Below are 23,550 nucleotides of genomic sequence, written 5' to 3' on the forward strand. Positions count from 1 at the left end.
TAAGTGACCACAAACTTTTGAACGGTAGTGTAACTGTGAACAAACTACACACTACCTCTTTAACTCTAACTGTAGACAAACTAGGCACTGTCTCTTTAAATCCAACTGACCACGCTGTCTCTTTAAATCCAACTGACCACGCTGTCTCTTTAAATCCAACTGACCACGCTGTCTCTTTAAATCCAACTGACCACGCTGTCTCTTTAAATCCAACTGACCACGCTGTCTCTTTAAATCCAACTGACCACGCTGTCTCTTTAAATCCAACTGACCACGCTGTCTCTTTAAATCCAACTGACCACGCTGTCTCTTTAAATCCAACTGACCACGCTGTCTCTTTAAATCCAACTGACCACGCTGTCTCTTTAAATCCAACTGACCACGCTGTCTCTTTAAATCCAACTGACCCCACTAACTGTATTATCAGGGGCAGCAGGGGTTAAGTCTATAAGTCTAAGTAAGGGGTCCACCTTAGAGGGGGACTTTAGTCTCCTCAGACATGAATAGAGGAGCTGCACAGATCTGCAATTGTATAGTGGAATATGTGACCTACTGTTGTGTGGTACTGGTGGTGATCATGCTGTATAAAACCTATATGGCCACGTGCTGTGTTAAACCTGTTAAACACCTAGTGTCTAAAACCTCCAGCACCTGGAAGAACGCCCAACTGGGAGAAGCCATGATAGAGAGCCTGGAAGCCCAGGGACTGCAGCTGGCCAAGGAGAAGCAAGAGTACCTGGGTAAGAAGAGGAACTGTGGGAGGCATGGGGAGACAGGAGGCATGAGGCCTGGTTCAGGGGAGAGAGGAGTGAATGGTTGAGCCGGGGGACATGGGCAGGTATGGATCAGGGTGGCAGGTCTGAGGGGCTGAAAGTCCTTTTGTTCTTTTAGTTTTGATGCTTACAGTCCCACGTGGAGACAATGGCCATATACAACAAGTAATCAGGCTGTTTTGTCCCCCCCAGATAAGCTGATGGAGGAGACCGAAGAACTGAGCCTGCAGAGAGAGCAGAAGGAGCATCTCGAACGTCTGAACCTGGTTCTGGAGGAGGAGAAGCAGAAGTTTGAGGAGCTGGTGACGGAGCTTAGAGCAGAGCAGGATCAGATCAAACTGTAAGAGAGAGATATGGAGAACACAAACTGGGATATTTACAATAATAAATACAGTAATAAATAATATACAGTAATAGATAATATACAGTAATAGATAATTTACAGAAATAAATAAATACAGTAATAAATAATATACAGTAATAAATATACAGTAATAAATAAATACAGTAACAAATACTTCAGTAACAAATAATATACAATAATAAATAATAGACATAAATAAATACAGTAATAAAGAAAATACAGTAATAAGTAATATACAGTAATAATAATATACAGTAGTAATATATAGTAATAATAATATACAATAATAAATAATATACATAAATAATCTGACACTTATAGCCAGCAAGCTGTCTAAGAGCAGGTTTAACCTCTCTACTGTTAGAAAGCCGGATCAACTAAGAGTGAATAAACTATTTTGAAAAAGCAATTAAGGGAATTAACTGGAATGATCTCTTGTCCTATACAGACGTGGAAGCTGATAGTCAGGTTTTTCTATCCACAATCCAGACTACAATAAATGGTTTCCCAAAGAAAATCCAATCCAAACCTGGCCAAAAGAGCACTCTTCCTTGGCTAAATGGAGAAATCTGGAAATTGATGAAAGAACGAGATTATGCTTTAAAAATAGCCCTAAGATCCAAATTAGAGCATGACAGACGTAGGTTTACCATGTTGAGAAATAAAGTGATGAAAGAAATCAGACAGGCCAAGGCAAACTTTTTTATGAACATAATTGGTGAAGCAAAAGGGAAGTTCTAAATTGATCTGGGAGAATCTAAAAAAAGTGAACAGGGAAAGACCATAGTAACACTGCAAAAAGACTAGAAATCCCAGTGAATAACAATCTAACACAGGATGCAGTCGAAATAGCAATAGTCTTCCATTCCTACTTTATTGACTCTGTCAGGGTACTGACACAGAACCCCTCCACTGGTTTCTTGGGCTCAGTGCTAGTGAATGACGCTCAACCTGTCTTCATCATAAGGGAGGTTTCTGAGTCAAAGGTGGACAAGGTGATTAGCTCACTAAAGAACTCTAAAGCCAAATATGTGTTTGGGCTGGACTCTACCTTTCTTAAAAACTACAAAGAGTCACTCATTGGCCCCATTACTAAGGTCACCAACACATCTATGGTCTCGGGGTGTTTCCAAGGGTATGGAAGTCGGCCATAATACCGGCCATCTTTTAATCGGGCGACCCTGCTGACGTGAGTAACTACAGGCCCATTAGTATACTACCTGTGGTGTCAAAGGTTGTTGAAAAGTGTGTTGCAGAACAACTGATTGCCCACCTCAACAACAGCCCCTTCACATTACACTCCATGCAGTTTGGCTTCAGAGCGAAACACTCCACAGAAACGGCCAACTGCTTTCTTCTGGAAAATGTGATATCCAAGATGGACAAAGGGGGCGTTGTTGGGGCTGTGTTTCTGGACCTAAGGAAGGCTTTTGATACTGTTAACCATGAGATTCTCATCACAAAATTGTCCAAGTTCAACTTTTCCCCCGATACCTTGAGATGAATGAAATCATACCTCGAAGGCAGAACTCAGTGTGTCAGAGTGAGCAATGAGCTGTCGCCCACTCTCAGCTATGATGTGGGCGTCCCCCAAGGGTCAATACTGGGGCCCCTCCTGTTCAGCCTGTACATTAATGATCTGCCTTCTGTCTGTACTGGGTCTGAAGTTCAAATGTATGCAGATGATACAGTGATATATGTGCATGCAAAGAGCAAACAACAAGCTGCACAAGAACTCACTACTGTAATGGTCCAGGTTACAAAGTGACTCAGTGACTCACTACTGTAATGGTCCAGGTTACAAAGTGACTCAGTGACTCACTACTGTAATGGTCCAGGTTACAAAGTGGCTCAGTGACTCACTACTGTAATGGTCCAGGTTACAAAGTGGCTCAGTGACTCGTGTTTGCATCTCAATGTGAAAAAAACTGTTTGCATGTTCTTCACAAAGAGGGCAACACATGCTACTGAGCCAGATGTCTATGTGTCAGGGGAGAAGCTCCAGGTGGTATCTGATGCTACTGAGCCAGATGTCTATGTGTCAGGGGAGAAGCTCCAGGTGGTATCAGAATTTAAGTACCTTGGCATCATACTTGATTTCAACCTCTCTTTTAAAAAGCGCGTGAAAAAGGTAATTCAAATAACCAAATTCAACCTAGCTAATTTCCGATTTATACGAAATTGTTTGACTACACAGGTAGCAAAACTGTACTTCAAATCTATGATACTCCCCCACTTAACATACTGCTTGACTAGTTGGGCCCAAGCTTGCTGTACAACTTTAAAACCTATTCAGTCTGTCTACAAACAGGCACTCAAAGTGCTTGATAGGAAGCCCAATAGCCATCATCACTGTCACATCCTCAGAAAGCATGAGCTCCTGAGTTGGGAAAATCTTGTGCAATACACCGACGCATGTCTTGTATTCAAGATCCTAAATGGCCTGGCTCCCCCTCCACTCAGTATTTTTGTTAAACGGAAAACCCAAACATATGGCAGCAGATCCACAAGGTCTGCCATGAGAGGTGACTGTATAGTTCCCTTAAGGAAAAGCACCTTTAGTAAATCCGCTTTCTCTGTGAGAGCTTCCCATGTCTGGAATACACTGCCATCAGGCACACATAACTGCACCACATATCACACTTTCACAAAATGCATGAAGACATGGCTAAAGGTCAATCAGATTTGTGAACATAATCCCTAGCTGTGTATTGCCGCTTTCCATGTTGTCTGTTGTCTGTAACTTGTGAGGTGTGGAAACACTTTGTTGCTTTTATGAATTTTGTCTTGCTGCTTTTTGTTCTATGTTGCTCTGTCTGTATGCTACGTCTTGCTTGTCCTATGTTGCTCTGTCTGTATGCTACGTCTTGCTTGTCCTATGTTGCTCTGTCTGTATGCTACGTCTTGCTTGTCCTATGTTGCTCTGCGTGTGCTCACTGCTCAATGATTGTCTGTATTGTAATTGTTTTTAATAACCTGCCCAGGGACTGCGGTTGAAAATTAGCCGTCTGGCTAAAACCGGCACTTTTACTGAAACGTTGATTAATGTGCACTGTCCCTGTAAAAATAAAATAAACTCAACTCAAATAAATACAGTAATAAGTCATATACGGTAATAAGTCATATACGGTAATACGTCATATACGGTAATACGTCATATACGGTAATACGTCATATACGGTAATACGTCATATACGGTAATACGTCATATACGGTAATAATAATATACCGTAATAAGTAATATACAGTAATAATAATATTCAGTAATAATAATATACAGTAATAATAATATACAGTAAGTAATATACAGTAATAATACAGTAATAAGTAATATACAGTAATAATATACAGTAATAAGTCATATACAGTAATAAGTAATATACAGTAATAATAATATACAGTAATAAGTAATATACAGTAATCCCCACATACGAGTAAGAAAGATGCATGTAATACATATAAAGTGCATTTAAAATAAGGAATGTAGCTCGTATCTCCGTCTTTATCCACTGCGTTAACTAAACTGCTGTGAAAACTCTTAAGACTCTGATCCTCAGGTCTGTTGTGGGTTTGATGCTCTCTGAACTGGTCAGTCTGGAGAGTGTTGCTATTACACTGTGTGGTGTACCGTGTTGTTGACAGGGACTTGGACGGCACGGCACAGTCTCTGAAAGGTGTGGAGTCTGAAAAAGAGGTGCTGAACAGTTTAACAACACTTCTACAGAAATCTATTGAGGTATTTAAAATTAATTTGAGGAGAAACACACACGCACACGCACACACACACATCTTCATTACATCCATGATCTGGTCCTTCAGGAGCTGTCCCATGAGAAGCAGCGAACCCTGGAGTTGCTGAGGGAGAAGGACCTTGAGCAAGGAACTGAGCATCCAGAGGAGGAGGTGCAGCCTGGTGACACGGGACTGCGATCGGAGCTGAGACACATTGAAGAGCAGATGAGGAAACTGCAGAGAGAGAAGGAGCAGGCGGAGGAGAGGTGAGAGGACCAGGAACATGGATCTTATTTCTGTCCAGTCTTGTTCAGAAGATCGTAAAACCTTCTCCTACCATATAAAAGACACACGAATCAGCCGATTGGTTAGAAAGGATCTGACCTCAGATGGAGCTGCATGTGACCGGGCCGGCTAGTCCGCTTTCAGAAAGTTAGCGTGCCCGTGTCTGATCACAGCTGACTGCCCTGTGGCTGCCTAAGTGTTTAATGAGGGTGAGAAACACCATTAAATTGGAAATGTGCATTGATTCCTCAACAGCCAAACCAACGACAAGCACCAGTGACTGGGATCAGGATGTGATGGGAAACTGGTGTTGACCAGAGGGCATGAGTGTTGTATAAAAAAAAAATATATGCAGTGTATCTGTCAATGGCGGGCCCCACTGCAGAGCTCCGCCGTGAGGCCTACTGTGGGTGTCTCTCAAGGCGGAGTCACATTGAAGAGCCCCATGGTGAGGGCTTATTGAGGTTTTCTCTCAATGGCGGGCCCCACTGCAGAGCTCCGCCGTGAGGCCTACTGTGGGTATCTCTCAAGGCGGAGTCACATTGAAGAGCCCCATGGTGAGGGCCTATTGAGGTTTTCTCTCAATGGCGGGCCCCACTGCAGAGCTCCGCCGTGAGGCCTACTGTGGGTATCTCTCAAGGCGGAGTCACATTGAAGAGCCCCAATGGTGAGGGCCTATTGAGGGTTTCTCTCAATGAAGGGCCTCACTGCAGAGCTCCACCGTGAAGCCTAATGAGGGTGTCTCTCAATCAAGTGTCCCCAATGTAGAGCTCTGCAACAAGGCCCTCTGTAATTTCCCACAGGGCATTTCCTGGAAATTAGGACCTACAGAACGACATTCTTCTCTAACAGATCATTGTGAGCTTGTGTCTGATATTAACATCCCCTTGTGATAAATTATCCTATCAAATTCCTTCATTAGGTAAGAGGTTGGGTAAGAGGTTGGGTAAGAGGTTGGGTAAGAGGTTGGGTAAGAGGTTGGGTAAGAGGTTGGGTAAGAGGTTGGGTAAGAGGTTGGGTAAGAGGTTGGGTAAGAGGTTGGGTAAGAGGTTGGGTAAGAGGTTGGGTAAGAGGTTGGGTAAGAGGTTGGGTAAGAGGTTGGGTAAGAGGTTGGGTAAGAGGTTGGGTAAGAGGTTGGGTAAGAGGTTGGGTAAGAGGTCGGGTAAGAGGTCGGGTAAGAGGTCGGGTAAGAGGTCGGGTAAGAGGTTGGGTAAGAGGTTGGGTAAGAGGTTGGGTAAGAGGTTGGGTAAGAGGTTGGGTAAGAGGTTGGGTAAGAGGTTGGGTAAGAGGTTGGGTAAGAGGTTGGGTAAGAGGTTGGGTAAGAGGTCGGGTAAGAGGTCGGGTAAGAGGTAAGCGATATAAATGCCCAGGGCGGAAGGCTTTTTAACACTTAGCCTGGTATTGACCTGCTGTGGATGGGGATTGGACTGCAGGATTGTGTTAGTACGCACAGTGCCTTTCCTCTGTGTGTCTGGCAATGTGCCCGTCACCGTGTGTGTGTGTGTGCACGCTAGCTGCATGTTACTGTGTGTGTGTGTGTGAGCACGCTAGCTGCATGTTACTGTGTGTGTGTGTGTGAGCACGCTAGCTGCATGTTACTGTGTGTGTGTGTGTGAGCACGCTAGCTGCATGTTACTGTGTGTGTGTGTGTGAGCACGCTAGCTGCATGTTACTGTGTGTGTTGCATGTTACTGTGTGTGTGTGTGTGTGTGTTTTGTACCTCTCCTCTGACTGACTGTGTGTGTGTGTGCACGCTAGCTCCATGTTACTGTGTGTGTGTGTGTGTGTGTGTGTGTGTGTGAGCACGGTAGCTGCATGTTACTGTGTGTGTTGCATGTTACTGTGTGTGTGTGTGTGTTTTGTACCTCTCCTCTGACTGACTGTGTGTGTGTGAGCGTGCATAGGACTGTGTGTTCTCTGGCTCCTCCCCCTGCAGACTAACGGAGAATGAGCAGCGTACCACAGTTTTACATGACTGTCTGTGTTCTCTGGCTCCTCCCCCTGCAGACTAACGGAGAATGAGCAGCGTACCACAGTTTTACATGACTGTCTGTGTTCTCTGGCTCCTCCCCCTGCAGACTAACGGAGAATGAGCAGCGTACCACAGTTTTACATGACTGTCTGTGTTCTCTGGCTCCTCCCCCTGTAGACTAACGGAGAATGAGCAGCGTACCACAGTTTTACATGACTGTCTGTGTTCTCTGGCTCCTCCCCCTGCAGACTAACGGAGAATGAGCAGCGTACCACAGTTTTACATGACTGTCTGTGTTCTCTGGCTCCTCCCCCTGCAGACTAACGGAGAATGAGCAGCGTACCACAGTTCTGCAACAGGAGAGCGAGTTCTACTCCTGCCAGTCCAGGACTCTACAGCAGTCCCTCACACAGCTCACTGTGGACAAGAAGCAGACTGAGGTGGAACTCAAGGTAAACCATACTGCCGCTCAAATGGCACCCTATTCCCTACATAGTGCACTACTTTTGACCAGAGCTATGGGACCCTGTCCCCTATATCAGAGCTCTCCAACCCTGTCCCAAATCTAGCCCTCCTGATTCTAATAATTAGCTGGTTTATAACTTGAATTAGGTTAGGTATATTTTATTTAATCTTTATTTAACTAGGCAAGTCAGTTAAGAACAAATTCTTATTTACAATGACAGCTTGGCAAAAGGCCTCCGGCGGGGACGGGGGCTTGGGATTAAAATAAATAAATACAATATAAATATAGGACAAAACACACATCACAACAAGAGAGACACAACACTACATAAAGAGAGACCTAAGACAACATAGCAAGGCAGCAACACATGACAACACAGCATGGTAGCAACACAACATAACAACATGGTAGGAACACAACATGGTAGCAGCACAAAACATGGTACAAACATTATTGGGCACAGACAACAGCACAAAGGGCAAGAAGGTAGAGACAACAATACATCACACAAAGCAGCCACAACTGTCAGTAAGAGTGTCCATGATTGAGTCTTTGAATGAAGAGATTGAGATAAAACGGTCAATTTTGAGTGATTGTTGCAGCTCCAGTCGCTAGCTGCAGCGAACTGAAAAGAGGAGCGACCCAGGGATGTGTGTGCTTTGGGGACCTTTAACAGAATGTGACTGGCAGAACGGGTGTTGTATTTGGAGGATGAGGGCTGCAGTAGATATCTCAGGGGTGAGTGAGGCCTAAGAGGGTTTTATAAATAAGCATCAACCAGTGGGTCTTGCGACGGGTATACAGAGAGGATGGTTTTGGATCATGGATCATGGTTTTCTCCGTACCCTAGTCCTCCCATTTAGCGTGAAAATGCAGGAACCAAGATTCATCACAACAGGCCAATTTTTCTCCAATTCTCCAGTGTCCAGTGTATTCATTCCTTAGCCCATTGCAAACAAAGTTTGTTAACTTTTGCTGAAAGAAGTGGAACTCTATAAGGTCGTCGGCTGCCATACCCCATTTGTGTCAAGGTACGACGAGTTGTGCATTCTTCAGTGGGTCTTTTGGCACCAATGTTGTACTGGAATGTCAGTTGACCAACCATTCACCCTCTGAATGGCACATATACACAGTCCATGTCTCAATTGTCTCAAAGCTTAAATATTATTATTTAACCTGTCTCATCTCCTTCATTTACACTGATTGAAGTGGATTTAGGTCAGTAAGGGATCGTAGCTTTCACCTGGTCAGTCAATGTCATGGAAAGAGCATTTTTTTTATACACACAATCAATATTGGGCCTCAATGAATTCTAGCTACTTTTGAATCACATGTCGTGCCCTAGAAACTAATATGTAACACAGTAAATACATTAGTTTGTTAAAAATATATAAATGTTTGATAGGAATACCTGTCAATGAAGTTAAAGTAATTTGTAGAATATTATGTTTCTGTTTCTGTGTAAAAGCACTATTTTGCTATTGAGGTTGTTAGCTAGCTAGCCAATGAGGTAACCTGATTGATGTTTGATATACCGGTCAAGTTACCAGGTTGTTAGCTAGCTAGCCAATGAGGTAACCTGATTGATGTTTGATATACCGGTCAAGTTACCAGGTTGTTAGCTAGCTAGCCAATGAGGTAACCTGACTGATGTTTGATATACCGGTCAAGTTACCAGGTTGTTAGCTAGCTAGCCAATGAGGTAACCTGATTGATGTTTGATATACCGGTCAAGTTACCAGGTTGTTAGCTAGCTAGCCAATGAGGTAACCTGATTGATGTTTGATATACCGGTCAAGTTACCAGGTTGTTAGCTAGCTAGCCAATGAGGTAACATGACTGATGTTTGATATACCGGTCAAGTTACCAGGTTGTTAGCTAGCTAGCCAATGAGGTAACATGACTGATGTTTGATATACCGGTCAAGTTACCAGGTTGTTAGCTAGCTAGCCAATGAGGTAACATGACTGATGTTTGATATACCGGTCAAGTTACCAGGTTGTTAGCTAGCTAGCCAATGAGGTAACCTGACTGATGTTTGATATACCGGTCAAGTTACCAGGTTGTTAGCTAGCTAGCCAATGAGGTAACCTGATTGATGTTTGATATACCGGTCAAGTTACCAGGTTGTTAGCTAGCTAGCCAATGAGGTAACATGACTGATGTTTGATATACCGGTCAAGTTACCAGGTTGTTAGCTAGCTAGCCAATGAGGTAACATGACTGATGTTTGATATACCGGTCAAGTTACCAGGTTGTTAGCTAGCTAGCCAATGAGGTAACCTGACTGATGTTTGATATACCGGTCAAGTTACCAGGTTGTTAGCTAGCTAGCCAATGAGGTAACCTGACTGATGTTTGATATACCGGTCAAGTTACCAGGTTGTTAGCTAGCTAGCCAATGAGGTAACCTGACTGATGTTTGATATACCGGTCAAGTTACCAGGTTGTTAGCTAGCTAGCCAATGAGGTAACCTGACTGATGTTTGATATACCGGTCAAGTTACCAGGTTGTTAGCTAGCTAGCCAATGAGGTAACCTGACTGATGTTTGATATACCGGTCAAGTTACCAGGTTGTTAGCTAGCTAGCCAATGAGGTAACATGACTGATGTTTGATATACCGGTCAAGTTACCAGGTTGTTAGCTAGCTAGCCAATGAGGTAACCTGACTGATGTTTGATATACCGGTCAAGTTACCAGGTTGTTAGCTAGCTAGCCAATGAGGTAACCTGACTGATGTTTGATATACCGGTCAAGTTACCAGGTTGTTAGCTAGCTAGCCAATGAGGTAACCTGACTGAGTTATGTCCCAGGCGGAGATTGAGTCTCGTATGGAGCTGGAGCGGAGGCTGAAGCAGGCCGAGGAGGCTCTACAGAACCTGGAGAAAGGTCTGAGCTCTCTGGAACGCTCCAAAGAGAAGGATGACAAGATGAAGGGTGACGTCAACAACCTCAGGAGTGAGTTACACTTACTGCACACACACACACACACACACACACACACACACACACACACACACACACACACACACACACACACACACACACACACACACACACACACACGTATACACACACACGTATACACACACAAACACACACACACACACACACACACACACACACACACACACACACACACACACACACACACACACACACACACACACACACACACACACACACACGTACACAAACACACGTACACAAACACACACGTACACACACACACGTACACACACAACCCCACACACGCACACACGTGCACACGTACACACACACACTTACACACACTCTTCATGAGTCATAGATAAACACACAGCCGTAAACACTTCTACCCACGGGTTCAGTTAACCCAGAATGATTCATAAAGCAGTTCAGTTTACCCAGAATAATTAAGGGTTTCAGTTAACCCAGAATAATGGAGTATATTATTTAAGTCATATTTAGTGTCCTAGCAATTACTGAGTGCTGCAAGGAACAAAAATATATACACAACATGCAACAATGTCAAAGATTTTACTGAGTTACAGTAAATCAGTCAATTGAGATGAATTCATTCGGCCCTAATCTATGGATGTCACATGATGAGGAATATAGACATGTGTCTGTTATCACAACTCAGGCTAAGACCCAGATTGAGATACAGCAGGTGGATAGTACGAGTCTCAGAGTTTTTTATAGTACAGGACAGCAGGCAAAAGATAAGTCAAGGCAGGCAAAGAGTCGTAATCCCAATCAGAGTCAGGCAGGTACAGGACACCAGGTAGGATCAGAGTCAGGCAGGTACAGGGCACCAGGTAGGATCAGGCAGGTACAGGGCACCAGGTAGGATCAGAGTCAGGCAGGTACAGGACACCAGGTAGGATCAGAGTCAGGCAGGTACAGGACACCAGGTAGGATCAGAGTCAGGCAGGTACAGGACACCAGGTAGGATCAGAGTCAGGCAGGTACAGGACACCAGGTAGGATCAGGTCAGGCAGGTACAGGACACCAGGTAGGATCAGAGTCAGGCAGGTACAGGGCACCAGGTAGGATCAGAGTCAGGCAGGTACAGGACACCAGGTAGGATCAGAGTCAGGCAGGTACAGGACACCAGGTAGGATCAGAGTCAGGCAGGTACAGGGCACCAGGTAGGATCAGGCAGGTACAGGGCACCAGGTAGGATCAGAGTCAGGCAGGTACAGGACACCAGGTAGGATCAGAGTCAGGCAGGTACAGGACACCAGGTAGGATCAGGCAGGTACAGGGCACCAGGTAGGATCAGAGTCAGGCAGGTACAGGACACCAGGTAGGATCAGAGTCAGGCAGGTACAGGACACCAGGTAGGATCAGAGTCAGGCAGGTACAGGACACCAGGTAGGATCAGGCAGGTACAGGGCACCAGGTAGGATCAGAGTCAGGCAGGTACAGGACACCAGGTAGGATCAGAGTCAGGCAGGTACAGGGCCCTAGGTAGGATCAGAGTCAGGCAGGTACAGGCCACCAGGTAGGATCAGAGTCAGGCAGGTACAGGACACCAGGTAGGATCAGAGTCAGGCAGGTACAGGACACCAGGTAGGATCAGAGTCAGGCAGGTACAGGGCACCAGGTAGGATCAGGCAGGTACAGGGCATCAGGTAGGATCAGAGTCAGGCAGGTACAGGACACCAGGTAGGATCAGAGTCAGGCAGGTACAGGACACCAGGTAGGATCAGAGTCAGGCAGGTACAGGACACCAGGTAGGATCAGAGTCAGGCAGGTACAGGACACCAGGTAGGATCAGGTCAGGCAGGTACAGGACACCAGGTAGGATCAGAGTCAGGCAGGTACAGGGCACCAGGTAGGATCAGAGTCAGGCAGGTACAGGACACCAGGTAGGATCAGAGTCAGGCAGGTACAGGACACCAGGTAGGATCAGAGTCAGGCAGGTACAGGGCACCAGGTAGGATCAGGCAGGTACAGGGCACCAGGTAGGATCAGAGTCAGGCAGGTACAGGACACCAGGTAGGATCAGAGTCAGGCAGGTACAGGACACCAGGTAGGATCAGGCAGGTACAGGACACCAGGTAGGATCAGAGTCAGGCAGGTACAGGGCACCAGGTAGGATCAGAGTCAGGCAGGTACAGGACACCAGGTAGGATCAGAGTCAGGCAGGTACAGGACACCAGGTAGGATCAGAGTCAGGCAGGTACAGGACACCAGGTAGGATCAGGCAGGTACAGGGCACCAGGTAGGATCAGAGTCAGGCAGGTACAGGACACCAGGTAGGATCAGAGTCAGGCAGGTACAGGGCCCTAGGTAGGATCAGAGTCAGGCAGGTACAGGCCACCAGGTAGGATCAGAGTCAGGCAGGTACAGGACACCAGGTAGGATCAGGTCAGGCAGGTACAGGACACCAGGTAGGATCAGAGTCAGGCAGGTACAGGGCACCAGGTAGGATCAGAGTCAGGCAGGTACAGGACACCAGGTAGGATCAGAGTCAGGCAGGTACAGGACACCAGGTAGGATCAGGCAGGTACAGGGCACCAGGTAGGATCAGAGTCAGGCAGGTACAGGACACCAGGTAGGATCAGAGTCAGGCAGGTACAGGACACCAGGTAGGATCAGGCAGGTACAGGGCACCAGGTAGGATCAGAGTCAGGCAGGTACAGGACACCAGGTAGGATCAGAGTCAGGCAGGTACAGGACACCAGGTAGGATCAGAGTCAGGCAGTTACAGGACACCAGGTAGGATCAGGCAGGTACAGGGCACCAGGTAGGATCAGAGTCAGGCAGGTACAGGACACCAGGTAGGATCAGAGTCAGGCAGGTACAGGGCCCTAGGTAGGATCAGAGTCAGGCAGGTACAGGCCACCAGGTAGGATCAGAGTCAGGCAGGTACAGGACACCAGGTAGGATCAGAGTCAGGCAGGTACAGGACACCAGGTAGGATCAGAGTCAGGCAGGTACAGGACACCAGGTAGGATCAGGGTCAGGCAGGTACAGGCCACCAGGTAGGATCAGAGTCAGGCAGGTACAGGACACCAGGTAGGATCAGAGTCAGGCAGGTACAGGCCACCAGGTAGGATCAGAGTCAGGCAGGTACAGGGCACCAGGTAGGATCAGAGTCAGGCAGGTACAGGCCACCAGGTAGGATCAGAGTCAGGCAGGTACAGGCCACCAGGTAGGATCAGAGTCAGGCAGGTACAGGACACCAGGTAGGATCAGGGTCAGGCAGGTACAGGACACCAGGTAGGATCAGGGTCAGGCAGGTACAGGCCACCAGGTAGGATCAGAGTCAGGCAGGTACAGGACACCAGGTAGGATCAGAGTCAGGCAGGTACAGGCCACCAGGTAGGATCAGAGTCAGGCAGGTACAGGCCACCAGGTAGGATCAGAGTCAGGCAGGTACAGGCCACCAGGTAGGATCAGAGTCAGGCAGGTACAGGCCACCAGGTAGGATCAGAGTCAGGCAGGTACAGGCCACCAGGTAGGATCAGAGTCAGGCAGGTACAGGCCACCAGGTAGGATCAGGGTCAGGCAGGTACAGGGCACCAGGTAGGATCAGAGTCAGGCAGGTACAGGATACCAGGTAGGATCAGAGTCAGGCAGGTACAGGGCACCAGGTAGGATCAGGCAGGTACAGGACACCAGGTAGGATCAGAGTCAGGCAGGTACAGGACACCAGGTAGGATCAGAGTCAGGCAGGTACAGGGCACCAGGTAGGATCAGAGTCAGGCAGGTACAGGGCACCAGGTAGGATCAGGCAGGTACAGGACACCAGGTAGGATCAGAGTCAAGCAGGTACAGGGCACCAGGTAGGATCAGAGTCAGGTAGGTACAGGGCACCAGGTAGGATCAGGCAGGTACAGGACACCAGGTAGGATCAGAGTCAGGCAGGTACAGGACACCAGGTAGGATCAGAGTCAGGCAGGTACAGGGCACCAGGTAGGGTCAGAGTCAGGCAGGTACAGGGCACCAGGTAGGATCAGAGTCAGGCAGGTACAGGGCACCAGGTAGGATCAGGCAGGTACAGGACACCAGGTAGGATCAGAGTCAGGCAGGTACAGGACACCAGGTAGGGTCAGAGTCAGGCAGGTACAGGACACCAGGTAGGATCAGAGTCAGGCAGGTACAGGACACCAGGTAGGATCAGAGTCAGGCAGGTACAGGACACCAGGTAGGGTCAGAGTCAGGCAGGTACAGGGCACCAGGTAGGATCAGAGTCAGGCAGGTACAGGGCACCAGGTAGGATCAGAGTCAGGCAGGTACAGGGCACCAGGTAGGATCAGGCAGGTACAGGGCACCAGGTAGGATCAGAGTCAGGCAGGTACAGGACACCAGGTAGGGTCAGAGTCAGGCAGGTACAGGACACCAGGTAGGATCAGAGTCAGGCAGGTACAGGACACCAGGTAGGATCAGAGTCAGGCAGGTACAGGACACCAGGTAGGGTCAGAGTCAGGCAGGTACAGGACACCAGGTAGGATCAGAGTCAGGCAGGTACAGGACACCAGGTAGGATCAGAGTCAGACAGGTACAGGACACCAGGTAGGATCAGAGTCAGGCAGGTACAGGACACCAGGTAGGATCAGAGTCAGGCAGGTACAGGACACCAGGTAGGATCAGAGTCAGGCAGGTACAGGACACCAGGTAGGATCAGAGTAAGGCAGGTACAGGACACCAGGTAGGATCAGAGTCAGGCAGGTACAGGACACCAGGTAGGATCAGAGTCAGGCAGGTACAGGACACCAGGTAGGATCAGGGTCAGGACAGGCAGAAAGGTCAGAACTGGGAAGACAGGGAAAAACAAAAACTAGATCACGGGAACACGCTGGTAAGACTTGACGGGACAAGACGAACTGGCAACAGACAAACAGAAAACGCAGGTATAAATACACAGGGAATAATGGGGGGAGATGGGAGACACCTGCTGGGGGGTGGAGACAAGCACAAAGACAGGTGAAACAGATCAGGGTGTGACACTGTTGGTCACAGATACCTGGATCAGAAAACCAGTCAGTATCTGGTGTGACCACCATTTGCCTCATGCAGCGCAACACATCTCTTTCACATAGAGTTGATCAGGCTGTTGATTGTGGCCTGTGGATTGTTGTCCCACTCCTCTTCAATGGCTGTGTAAAATTACTGGATATTGCCAGGAACTGGAACACGCGGTCGTACACGTCGATCCAGAGCATTCCAAACATGCTCATTGGGTGACATGTCTGGTGGGTAGGCAGGCCATGGAAGAACTGGGACATTTTCAGCTTCCAGGAATTGTGTCCAGATCCTTACAACACGGGGCCGTGCATTAGCATGCTGAAACATGAGGTGATGGCGGCAGATGAAAGGCACGACAATGGGCCTCAGTACCTCGTCACGGTATTTCTGTGCATTCAAATTGCCATCGATAAAACGCAATTTTGTTCATTGTCCGTAGCTTAGGCCTGCCCCATACCATAACCCCACCGCCACCATGGGGCACTCTGTTCACAACGTTGACATCAGCAAACAGCTCGCCCACACGACGCCATACAAGCTGTCTGACATCTGCTCAGTAAAGTTGAAATTAGGATTCATCTGTGAAGAGCACACTTCTCCAGCGTGCCAGTGGCCATCAAAGGTGAGCATTTGCCCACTGAAGTCAGTTACAACACCGAACTGCTGTCAGGTCAAGACCCTGGTGAGGACAACGAGCACGCAGATGAGCTTCCCTGAGACAATTCTTTGGTTGTGCAAACCCACAGTTTCATCAGCTATCCGGGTGGCTGGTCTCAGACGATCCCGCAGGTGAAGAAGCCAGATGTGGAGGTCCTGGGTTGGCGTGGTTACACGTGGTCTGCGGTTGTGAGGCCGATTGGACGTACTGCCAAATTCTCTAAAACAACGTTGGAGGCGGCTTATGGTAGAGAAATGAACATTAAATTATCTGGCAACAGCTCAGGTGGACATTCCTGCAGCACCAAAACTTGAGACATCAGTGGCATTGTTGTGTGACCAAACTGCACATTTTAGAGGGCCTTTTATTGTCCCCAGCACAAGGTGTTTAATCAGCTTCTTGATATGCAACACCTATCAGGTGGATGGCTTATCTTGGAGAAATGTTCACTAAGAGGGATGCAAGCATATTTGTGCACAAACTCTGAGAGAAATACGCTTTTTGTGCGTATGGAACATTTCTGGGATCTTTTATTTCATGAAACATGGGACCAACCTTTTGCATGTTGTGTTTATATTTTTGTTCAGCTACATGAACATGTGTGTGTTCTTCACCCAGAGTTCTTTGAGGAGTGTATCTGTGCTGCAGAGATCGAGGCCAAGCTCCCTTCTATAATGAAGAATGCCGTGTATCTCCACAAGGCTACAGCACGACGCATTAAGAGCTGCCGTATCCAGAGACGAGCCTCCAAACACCACTGGTGTAAGTACACACGTACGCATGCACACCAGCGGAGGCTGTTGAGGGGAGGATGGCTCATAATAATGGCTGGAACGGAGCGAATGTGTTTGATTCCACTAATTTCCCTCCAGCCATTATTATGAGCCATCCTCCCCAATTAAGGTGCCACCAACCTCCTGTGACACACACGCACACAAACACTCCTGTTTTTTCATCTGCAGTGAAACACTCCCAGTCATTCGTGGTTTCCCGTGGCGACAGCGCCAGCATAGAGGACCTGAGGGAGACTGCCCGACGACTGACCTCCGACAGCTGCTTCAGGAAGAGCGTCTACAAGATCATAACACGCCACGACCAGGAGGCCTCCGCCAAGAAAGATGACTGACAGAGAGATAGGGAGGGATGGACTGCGGGAGGGGGTGTGTGTGTGTGTCTGTGTGTGTGAGAGAGAGTGAGACTGATTCCTCAGTGTAATAGTGTCAAGTCCTGTCGTCTGCTCCCACGGTGTTGTAGCTGGGTCGGGACTATCTTTATGATGTCACGTCCTGTTATCTGCTCCCACGGTGTTGTAGCTGGGTCGGGACTATCTTTATGATGTCACGTCCTGTCGTCTGCTCCCACGGTGTTGTAGCTGGATCGGGACTATCTTTAGGATGTCATGTCCTGTCGTCTGCTCCCACGGTGTTGTAGCTGGGTCGGGACTATCTTTATGATGTCATGTCCTGTCATCTTCTCCCACGGTGTTGTAGCTGGGTCGGGACTATCTTTAGGATGTCAAGTCCTGTCGTCTGCTCCCACGGTGTTGTAGCTTGGTCGGGACTATCTTTAGGATGTCATGTCCTGTCGTCTGCTCCCACGGTGTTGTAGCTAGATCGGGACTATCTTTAGGATGTCAAGTCCTGTCATCTTCTCCCACGGTGTTGTAGCTGGGTCGGGACTATCTTTAGGATGTCAAGTCCTGTCGTTGCTCCCACTGTGTTGTAGCTGGGTCGGGACTATTTTTAGGATGTCAAGTCCTGTCGTCTGCTCCCACGGTGTTGTAGCTGGGTCGGGGACTATCTTTAGGATGTCAAGTCCTGTCGTCTGCTCCCACGGTGTTGTAGCTGGGTCGGGACTATCTTTAGGATGTCAAGTCCTGTCGTTGCTCCCACTGTGTTGTAGCTGGGTCGGGACTACCTTTAGGATGTCATGTCCTGTCGTCTGCTCCCACGGTGTTGTAGCTGGGTCGGGACTATCTTTAGGATGTCAAGTCCTGTCATCTTCTCCCACGGTGTTGTAGCTGGGTCGGGACTATCTTTATGATGTCAAGTCTTGTCGTCTGCTCCCACGGTGTTGTAGCTGGGTCGGGACTATCTTTATGATGTCACGTCCTGTCGTCTGCTCCCACGGTGTTGTAGCTGGGTCGGGACTATCTTTATGATGTCACGTCCTGTCGTCTGCTCCCACGGTGTTGTAGCTGGATCGGGATTATCTTTATGATGTCAAATCAAATCAAATTTTATTTGTCACATACACATGCTTAGCAGATGTTAATGCGAGTGTAGCGAAATGCTTGTGCTTCTAGTTCCGACAATGCAGTAATAACCAACAAGTAATCTAACCTAACAATTCCACAACTACTACCTTATACACACAAGTGTAAAGGGATAAAGAATATGTACATAAAGATATATGAATGAGTGATGGTACAGAACGGCATAGGCAAGATGCAGTAGATGATATAGAGTACAGTATATACATATACATATGAGATGAGTAATGTAGGGTATGTAAACATTATATTAAGTGGCATTGTTTAAAGTGGCTAGTGGTACATTTTTACATAATTTCCATCAATTCCCATTATTAAAGTGGCTGGAGTCAGTATGTTGGCAGCGGCCGCTAAATGTTAGTGGTGGCTGTTTAACAGTCTGATGGCCTTGAGATAGAAGCTGTTTTTCAGTCTCTCGGTCCCTGCTTTGATGCACCTGTACTGACCTCGCCTTCTGGATGATAGCAGGGTGAACAGGCAGTGGCTTGGGTGGTTGTTGTCCTTGATGATCTTTATGGCCTTCCTGTGACATCGGGTGGTGTAGGTGTCCTGGAGGGCAGGTAGTTTGCCCCCTGGGTTGTGCAGACCTCACTACCCTCTAGAGAGCCTTACGGTTGTGGGCGGAGCAGTTGCCGTACCAGGCGGTGATACAGCCCGACAGGATGCTCTCGATTGTGCATCTGTAGAAGTTTGTGAGTGCTTTTGGTGACAAGCCGAATTTCTTCAGCCTCCTGAGGTTGAAGAGGCGCTGCTGTGCCTTCTTCACAACACTGTCTGTGTGGGTGGACCAATTCAGTTTGTCAGTGATGTGTACACCGAGGAACTTAAAACTTTCCACCTTCTCCACTACTGACCCGTCGATGTGGATAGGGGGGTGCTCCCTCTGCTGTTTCCTGAAGTCCACAATCATCTCCTTTGTTTTGTTGACGTTGAGTGTGAGGTTATTTTCCTGACACCACACTCCGAGGGCCCTCACCTCCTCCCTGTAGGCCGTCTCGTCGTTGTTGGTAATCAAGCCTACCACTGTAGTGTCATCCGCAAACTTGATGATTGAGTTGGAGGCGTGCATGGCCACGCAGTCGTGGGTGAACAGGGAGTACAGGAGAGGGCTCAGAACGCACCCTTGTGGGGCCCCAGTGTTGAGGATCAGCGGGGTGGAGATGTTGTTACCTACCCTCACCACCTGGGGGCGGCCCGTCAGGAAGTCCAGGACCCAGTTGCACAGGGCGGGGTCGAGACCCAGGGTCTCGAGCTTGATGACGAGTTTGGAGGGTACTATGGTGTTAAATGCTGAGCTGTAGACGATGAACAGCATTCTCACATAGGTATTCCTCTTGTCCAGATGGGTTAGGGCAGTGTGCAGTGTGGTTGCGATTGCGTCGTCTGTGGACCTATTGGGTCGGTAAGCAAATTGGAGTGGGTCTAGGGTGTCCGGTAGGGTGGAGGTGATATGATCCTTGACTAGTCTATCAAAGCACTTCATGATGACGGAAGTGAGTGCTACGGGGCGGTAGTCGTTTAGCTCAGTTACCTTAGCTTTTTGGGAACAGGAACATTGGTTGCCCTCTTGAAGCATGTGGGAACAGCAGACTGGGATAAGGATTGATTGAATATGTCCGTAAACACACCAGCCAGCTGGTCTGCGCATGCTCTGAGGACGCGGCTGGGAATGCCGTCTGGGCCTGCAGCGTTGCGAGGGTTAACACGTTTAAATGTTTTACTCACCTCGGCTGCAGTGAAGGAGAGCCCGCAGGTTTTGGTAGCGGGCCGTGTCAATGGCACTGTATTGTCCTTAAAGCGAGCAAAAAAGTTATTAAGCCTGTCTGGGAGCAAGACATCCTGGTCCGCGACGGGGCTGGTTTTCTTTTTGTAATCCGTGATTGACTGTAGACCCTGCCACATACCTCTTGTGTCTGAGCTGTTGAATTGCGACTCAATTTTGTCTCTGTACTGGGACTTAGCTAGTTTGATTGCCTTGCGGAGAGAATAGCTACACAATAGCTATCTTTATGATGTCATGTCCTGTCGTCTGCTCCCACGGTGTTGTAGCTGGATCGGGACTATCTTTATGATGTCATGTCCTGTCATCTGCTCCCAAGGTGTTGTAGCTGGGACGGGACTATCTTTAGGATGTCCTGTCGTCTGCTCCCACGGTGTTGTAGCTGGGTCGGGACTATCTTTAGGATGTCAAGTCCTGTCGTCTGGACGATCTTTATGATGTCATGTCCTGTCGTCTGGACGATCTTTATGATGTCATGTCCTGTCGTCTGGACGATCTTTATGATGTCATGTCCTGTCGTCTGGACGATCTTTATGATGTCATGTCCTGTCGTCTGGACGATCTTTATGATGTCATCTCTACAACAGCCTGGTTGTGTTCAAACTGCATTACAAGACTTTTATTAAAAATACTTTTATTCAAACAAAATTAATGGTTATTGCAAAAGGTATAGCAGCTCTCTTTACTGTCCTACAGCTTCGAGGACGGTTGGAAAAATAATGGATATAGTTATTGAACCAACACGATATGCCACTGTGAGGGTTTATTAAAGTACGGTACAGGCAGAAGCCTTAAACCTGACCCTGTGTAACACCAAAGATGTACTCTTTAAAATAGGAATGCAATTGTAAAGCCACCATATAGCCAACATATTAAAATGTGACTTTTATTTTTCTCGTCTTTGCTTGTTGATTGTATTTACACAGATGGCTTTTGGTTAATTTACTGTTGTTTATTTGCAGGTTGATGAAACTGATCCATATGATGTGTATGTTTTTATCTGATATGAAACCAGGTTAGACAGGTCCCAGATCTGTTTGCGACGTCTTCCTTGACATTGACCATAGCAGTTGGCAAGACAGCACAAACAGATCTGTGACCAGGCTAGGTAATGACCATAGGAGTTGGCAAGACAGCACAAACAGATCTGGGACCAGGTGTAATGCTCCTATCATCTGTATAATCTGTTCTCGACCAGAAAACCTCATCAGATTCACTATAAACAACATCTCACTGGAAATTATAGAAATTAACCAATATAACTCAACACGTGGCCCTGTGGAAAAGACTAACCAATATAACTCAACACTTGGCCCTGTGGAAAAGACTAACCAATATAACTCAACACTTGGCCCTGTGGAAAAGACTAACCAATATAACTCAACACCTGACCCTGTGGAAAAGACTAACCAATATAACTCAACACTTGGCCCTGTGGAAAAGACTAACCAATATAACTCAACACGTGACCCTGTGGAAAAGACTAACCAATATAACTCAACACGTGGCCCTGTGGAAAAGACTAACCAATATAACTCAACACTTGGCCCTGTGGAAAAGATTAACCAATATAACTCAACACGTGGCCCTGTGGAAAAGACTAACCAATATAACTCAACACTTGGCCCTGTGGAAAAGACTAACCAATATAACTCAACACGTGACCCTGTGGAAAAGACTAACCAATATAACTCAACACGTGACCCTGTGGAAAAGACTAACCAATATAACTCAACACTTGGCCCTGTGGAAAAGACTAACCAACCTAACTCAACACTTGGCCCTGTGGAAATATACATTTTGAACCTACTATTGTTACTACTATTGTTGTAGTAATGAAACGAAATGCCTTGTTGTTGTTATTAAAGCTGTGTTAAGCCTTGTTCTGGTCTGGTACAATACACTACAGCGGTATAACCCTAACCCTAAACTAGGCCTTGTTCTGGTCTGGTACAATACACTACAGCTCTATAACCCTAACCCTAAACTAGGCCTTGTTCTGGTCTGGTACAATACACTACAGCTCTATAACCCTAAACTAGGCCTTGTTCTGGTCTGGTACAATACACTACAGCGGTATAACCCTAACCCTAAACTAGGCCTTGTTCTGGTCTGGTACAATACACTACAGCTCTATAACCCTAACCCTAAACTAGGCCTTGTTCTGGTCTGGTACAATACACTACAGCTCTATAACCCTAACCCTAAACTAGGCCTTGTTCTGGTCTGGTACAATACACTACAGCTCTATAACCCTAACCCTAAACTAGGCCTTGTTCTGGTCTGGTACAATACACTACAGCTCTATAACCCTAAACTAGGCCTTGTTCTGGTCTGGTACAATACACTACAGCTCTATAACCCTAAACTAGGCCTTGTTCTGGTCTGGTACAATACACTACAGCTCTATAACCCTAACCCTAAACTAGGCCTTGTTCTGGTCTGGTACAATACACTACAGCTCTATAACCCTAAACTAGGCCTTGTTCTGGTCTGGTACAATACACTACAGCTCTATAACCCTAACCCTAAACTAGGCCTTGTTCTGGTCTGGTACAATACACTACAGCTCTATAACCCTAACCCTAAACTAGGCCTTGTTCTGGTCTGGTACAATACACTACAGCTCTATAACCCTAAACTAGGCCTTGTTCCGGTCTGGTACAATACACTACAGCTCTATAACCCTAACCCTAAACTAGGCCTTGTTCTGGTCTGGTACAATATACTACAGCTCTATAACCCTAAACTAGGCCTTGTTCTGGTCTGGTACAATACACTACAGCTCTATAACCCTAAACTAGGCCTTGTTCTGGTCTGGTACAATACACTACAGCTCGATAACCCTAAACTAGGCCTTGTTCTGGTCTGGTACAATACACTACAGCTGTATAACCCTAACCCTAAACTAGGCCTTGTTCTGGTCTGGTACAATACACTACAGCTCTATAACCCTAACCCTAAACTAGGCCTTGTTCTGGTCTGGTACAATACACTACAGCTCTATAACCCTAACCCTAAACTAGGCCTTGTTCTGGTCTGGTACAATACACTACAGCTCTATAACCCTAACCCTAAACTAGGCCTTGTTCTGGTCTGGTACAATACACTACAGCTCTATAACCCTAACCCTAAACTAGGCCTTGTTCTGGTCTGGTACAATACACTAGACCCCTTCATGACCCCCTACATTAGACCCCTACATGACCCCCTACACTAGACCCCTACATGACCCCCTACACTAAACCCCTACATTAGAACCCTACATGACCCCCTACATTAGA

The 23,550-nt window shown here is 47.2% G+C and overlaps 1 protein-coding gene across 1 annotated transcript in view; it reads left to right on the top strand.

The window, feature by feature from the left end:
- The window catches only part of plekhd1 (pleckstrin homology domain containing, family D (with coiled-coil domains) member 1), a 35,556-nt gene extending 13,408 nt beyond the window's left edge, over positions 1 to 22,148 (top strand). The window contains exons 5-12 of the mRNA XM_055865606.1: positions 649 to 740; positions 966 to 1,113; positions 4,780 to 4,873; positions 4,957 to 5,135; positions 7,446 to 7,578; positions 10,408 to 10,552; positions 16,833 to 16,976; positions 17,177 to 22,148. Of these exons, the coding sequence (XP_055721581.1) occupies positions 649 to 740; positions 966 to 1,113; positions 4,780 to 4,873; positions 4,957 to 5,135; positions 7,446 to 7,578; positions 10,408 to 10,552; positions 16,833 to 16,976; positions 17,177 to 17,340 (1,099 nt within the window). The 3' untranslated portion in view covers positions 17,341 to 22,148. The remainder of the gene's footprint in view (positions 1 to 648; positions 741 to 965; positions 1,114 to 4,779; positions 4,874 to 4,956; positions 5,136 to 7,445; positions 7,579 to 10,407; positions 10,553 to 16,832; positions 16,977 to 17,176) is intronic.
- The last annotated feature ends 1,402 nt before the right edge of the window (positions 22,149 to 23,550 follow it).

This window comes from Salvelinus fontinalis, chromosome 16 (assembly GCF_029448725.1).
Source record: "Salvelinus fontinalis isolate EN_2023a chromosome 16, ASM2944872v1, whole genome shotgun sequence".
Taxonomy (NCBI): Eukaryota; Metazoa; Chordata; class Actinopteri; order Salmoniformes; family Salmonidae; genus Salvelinus; species Salvelinus fontinalis.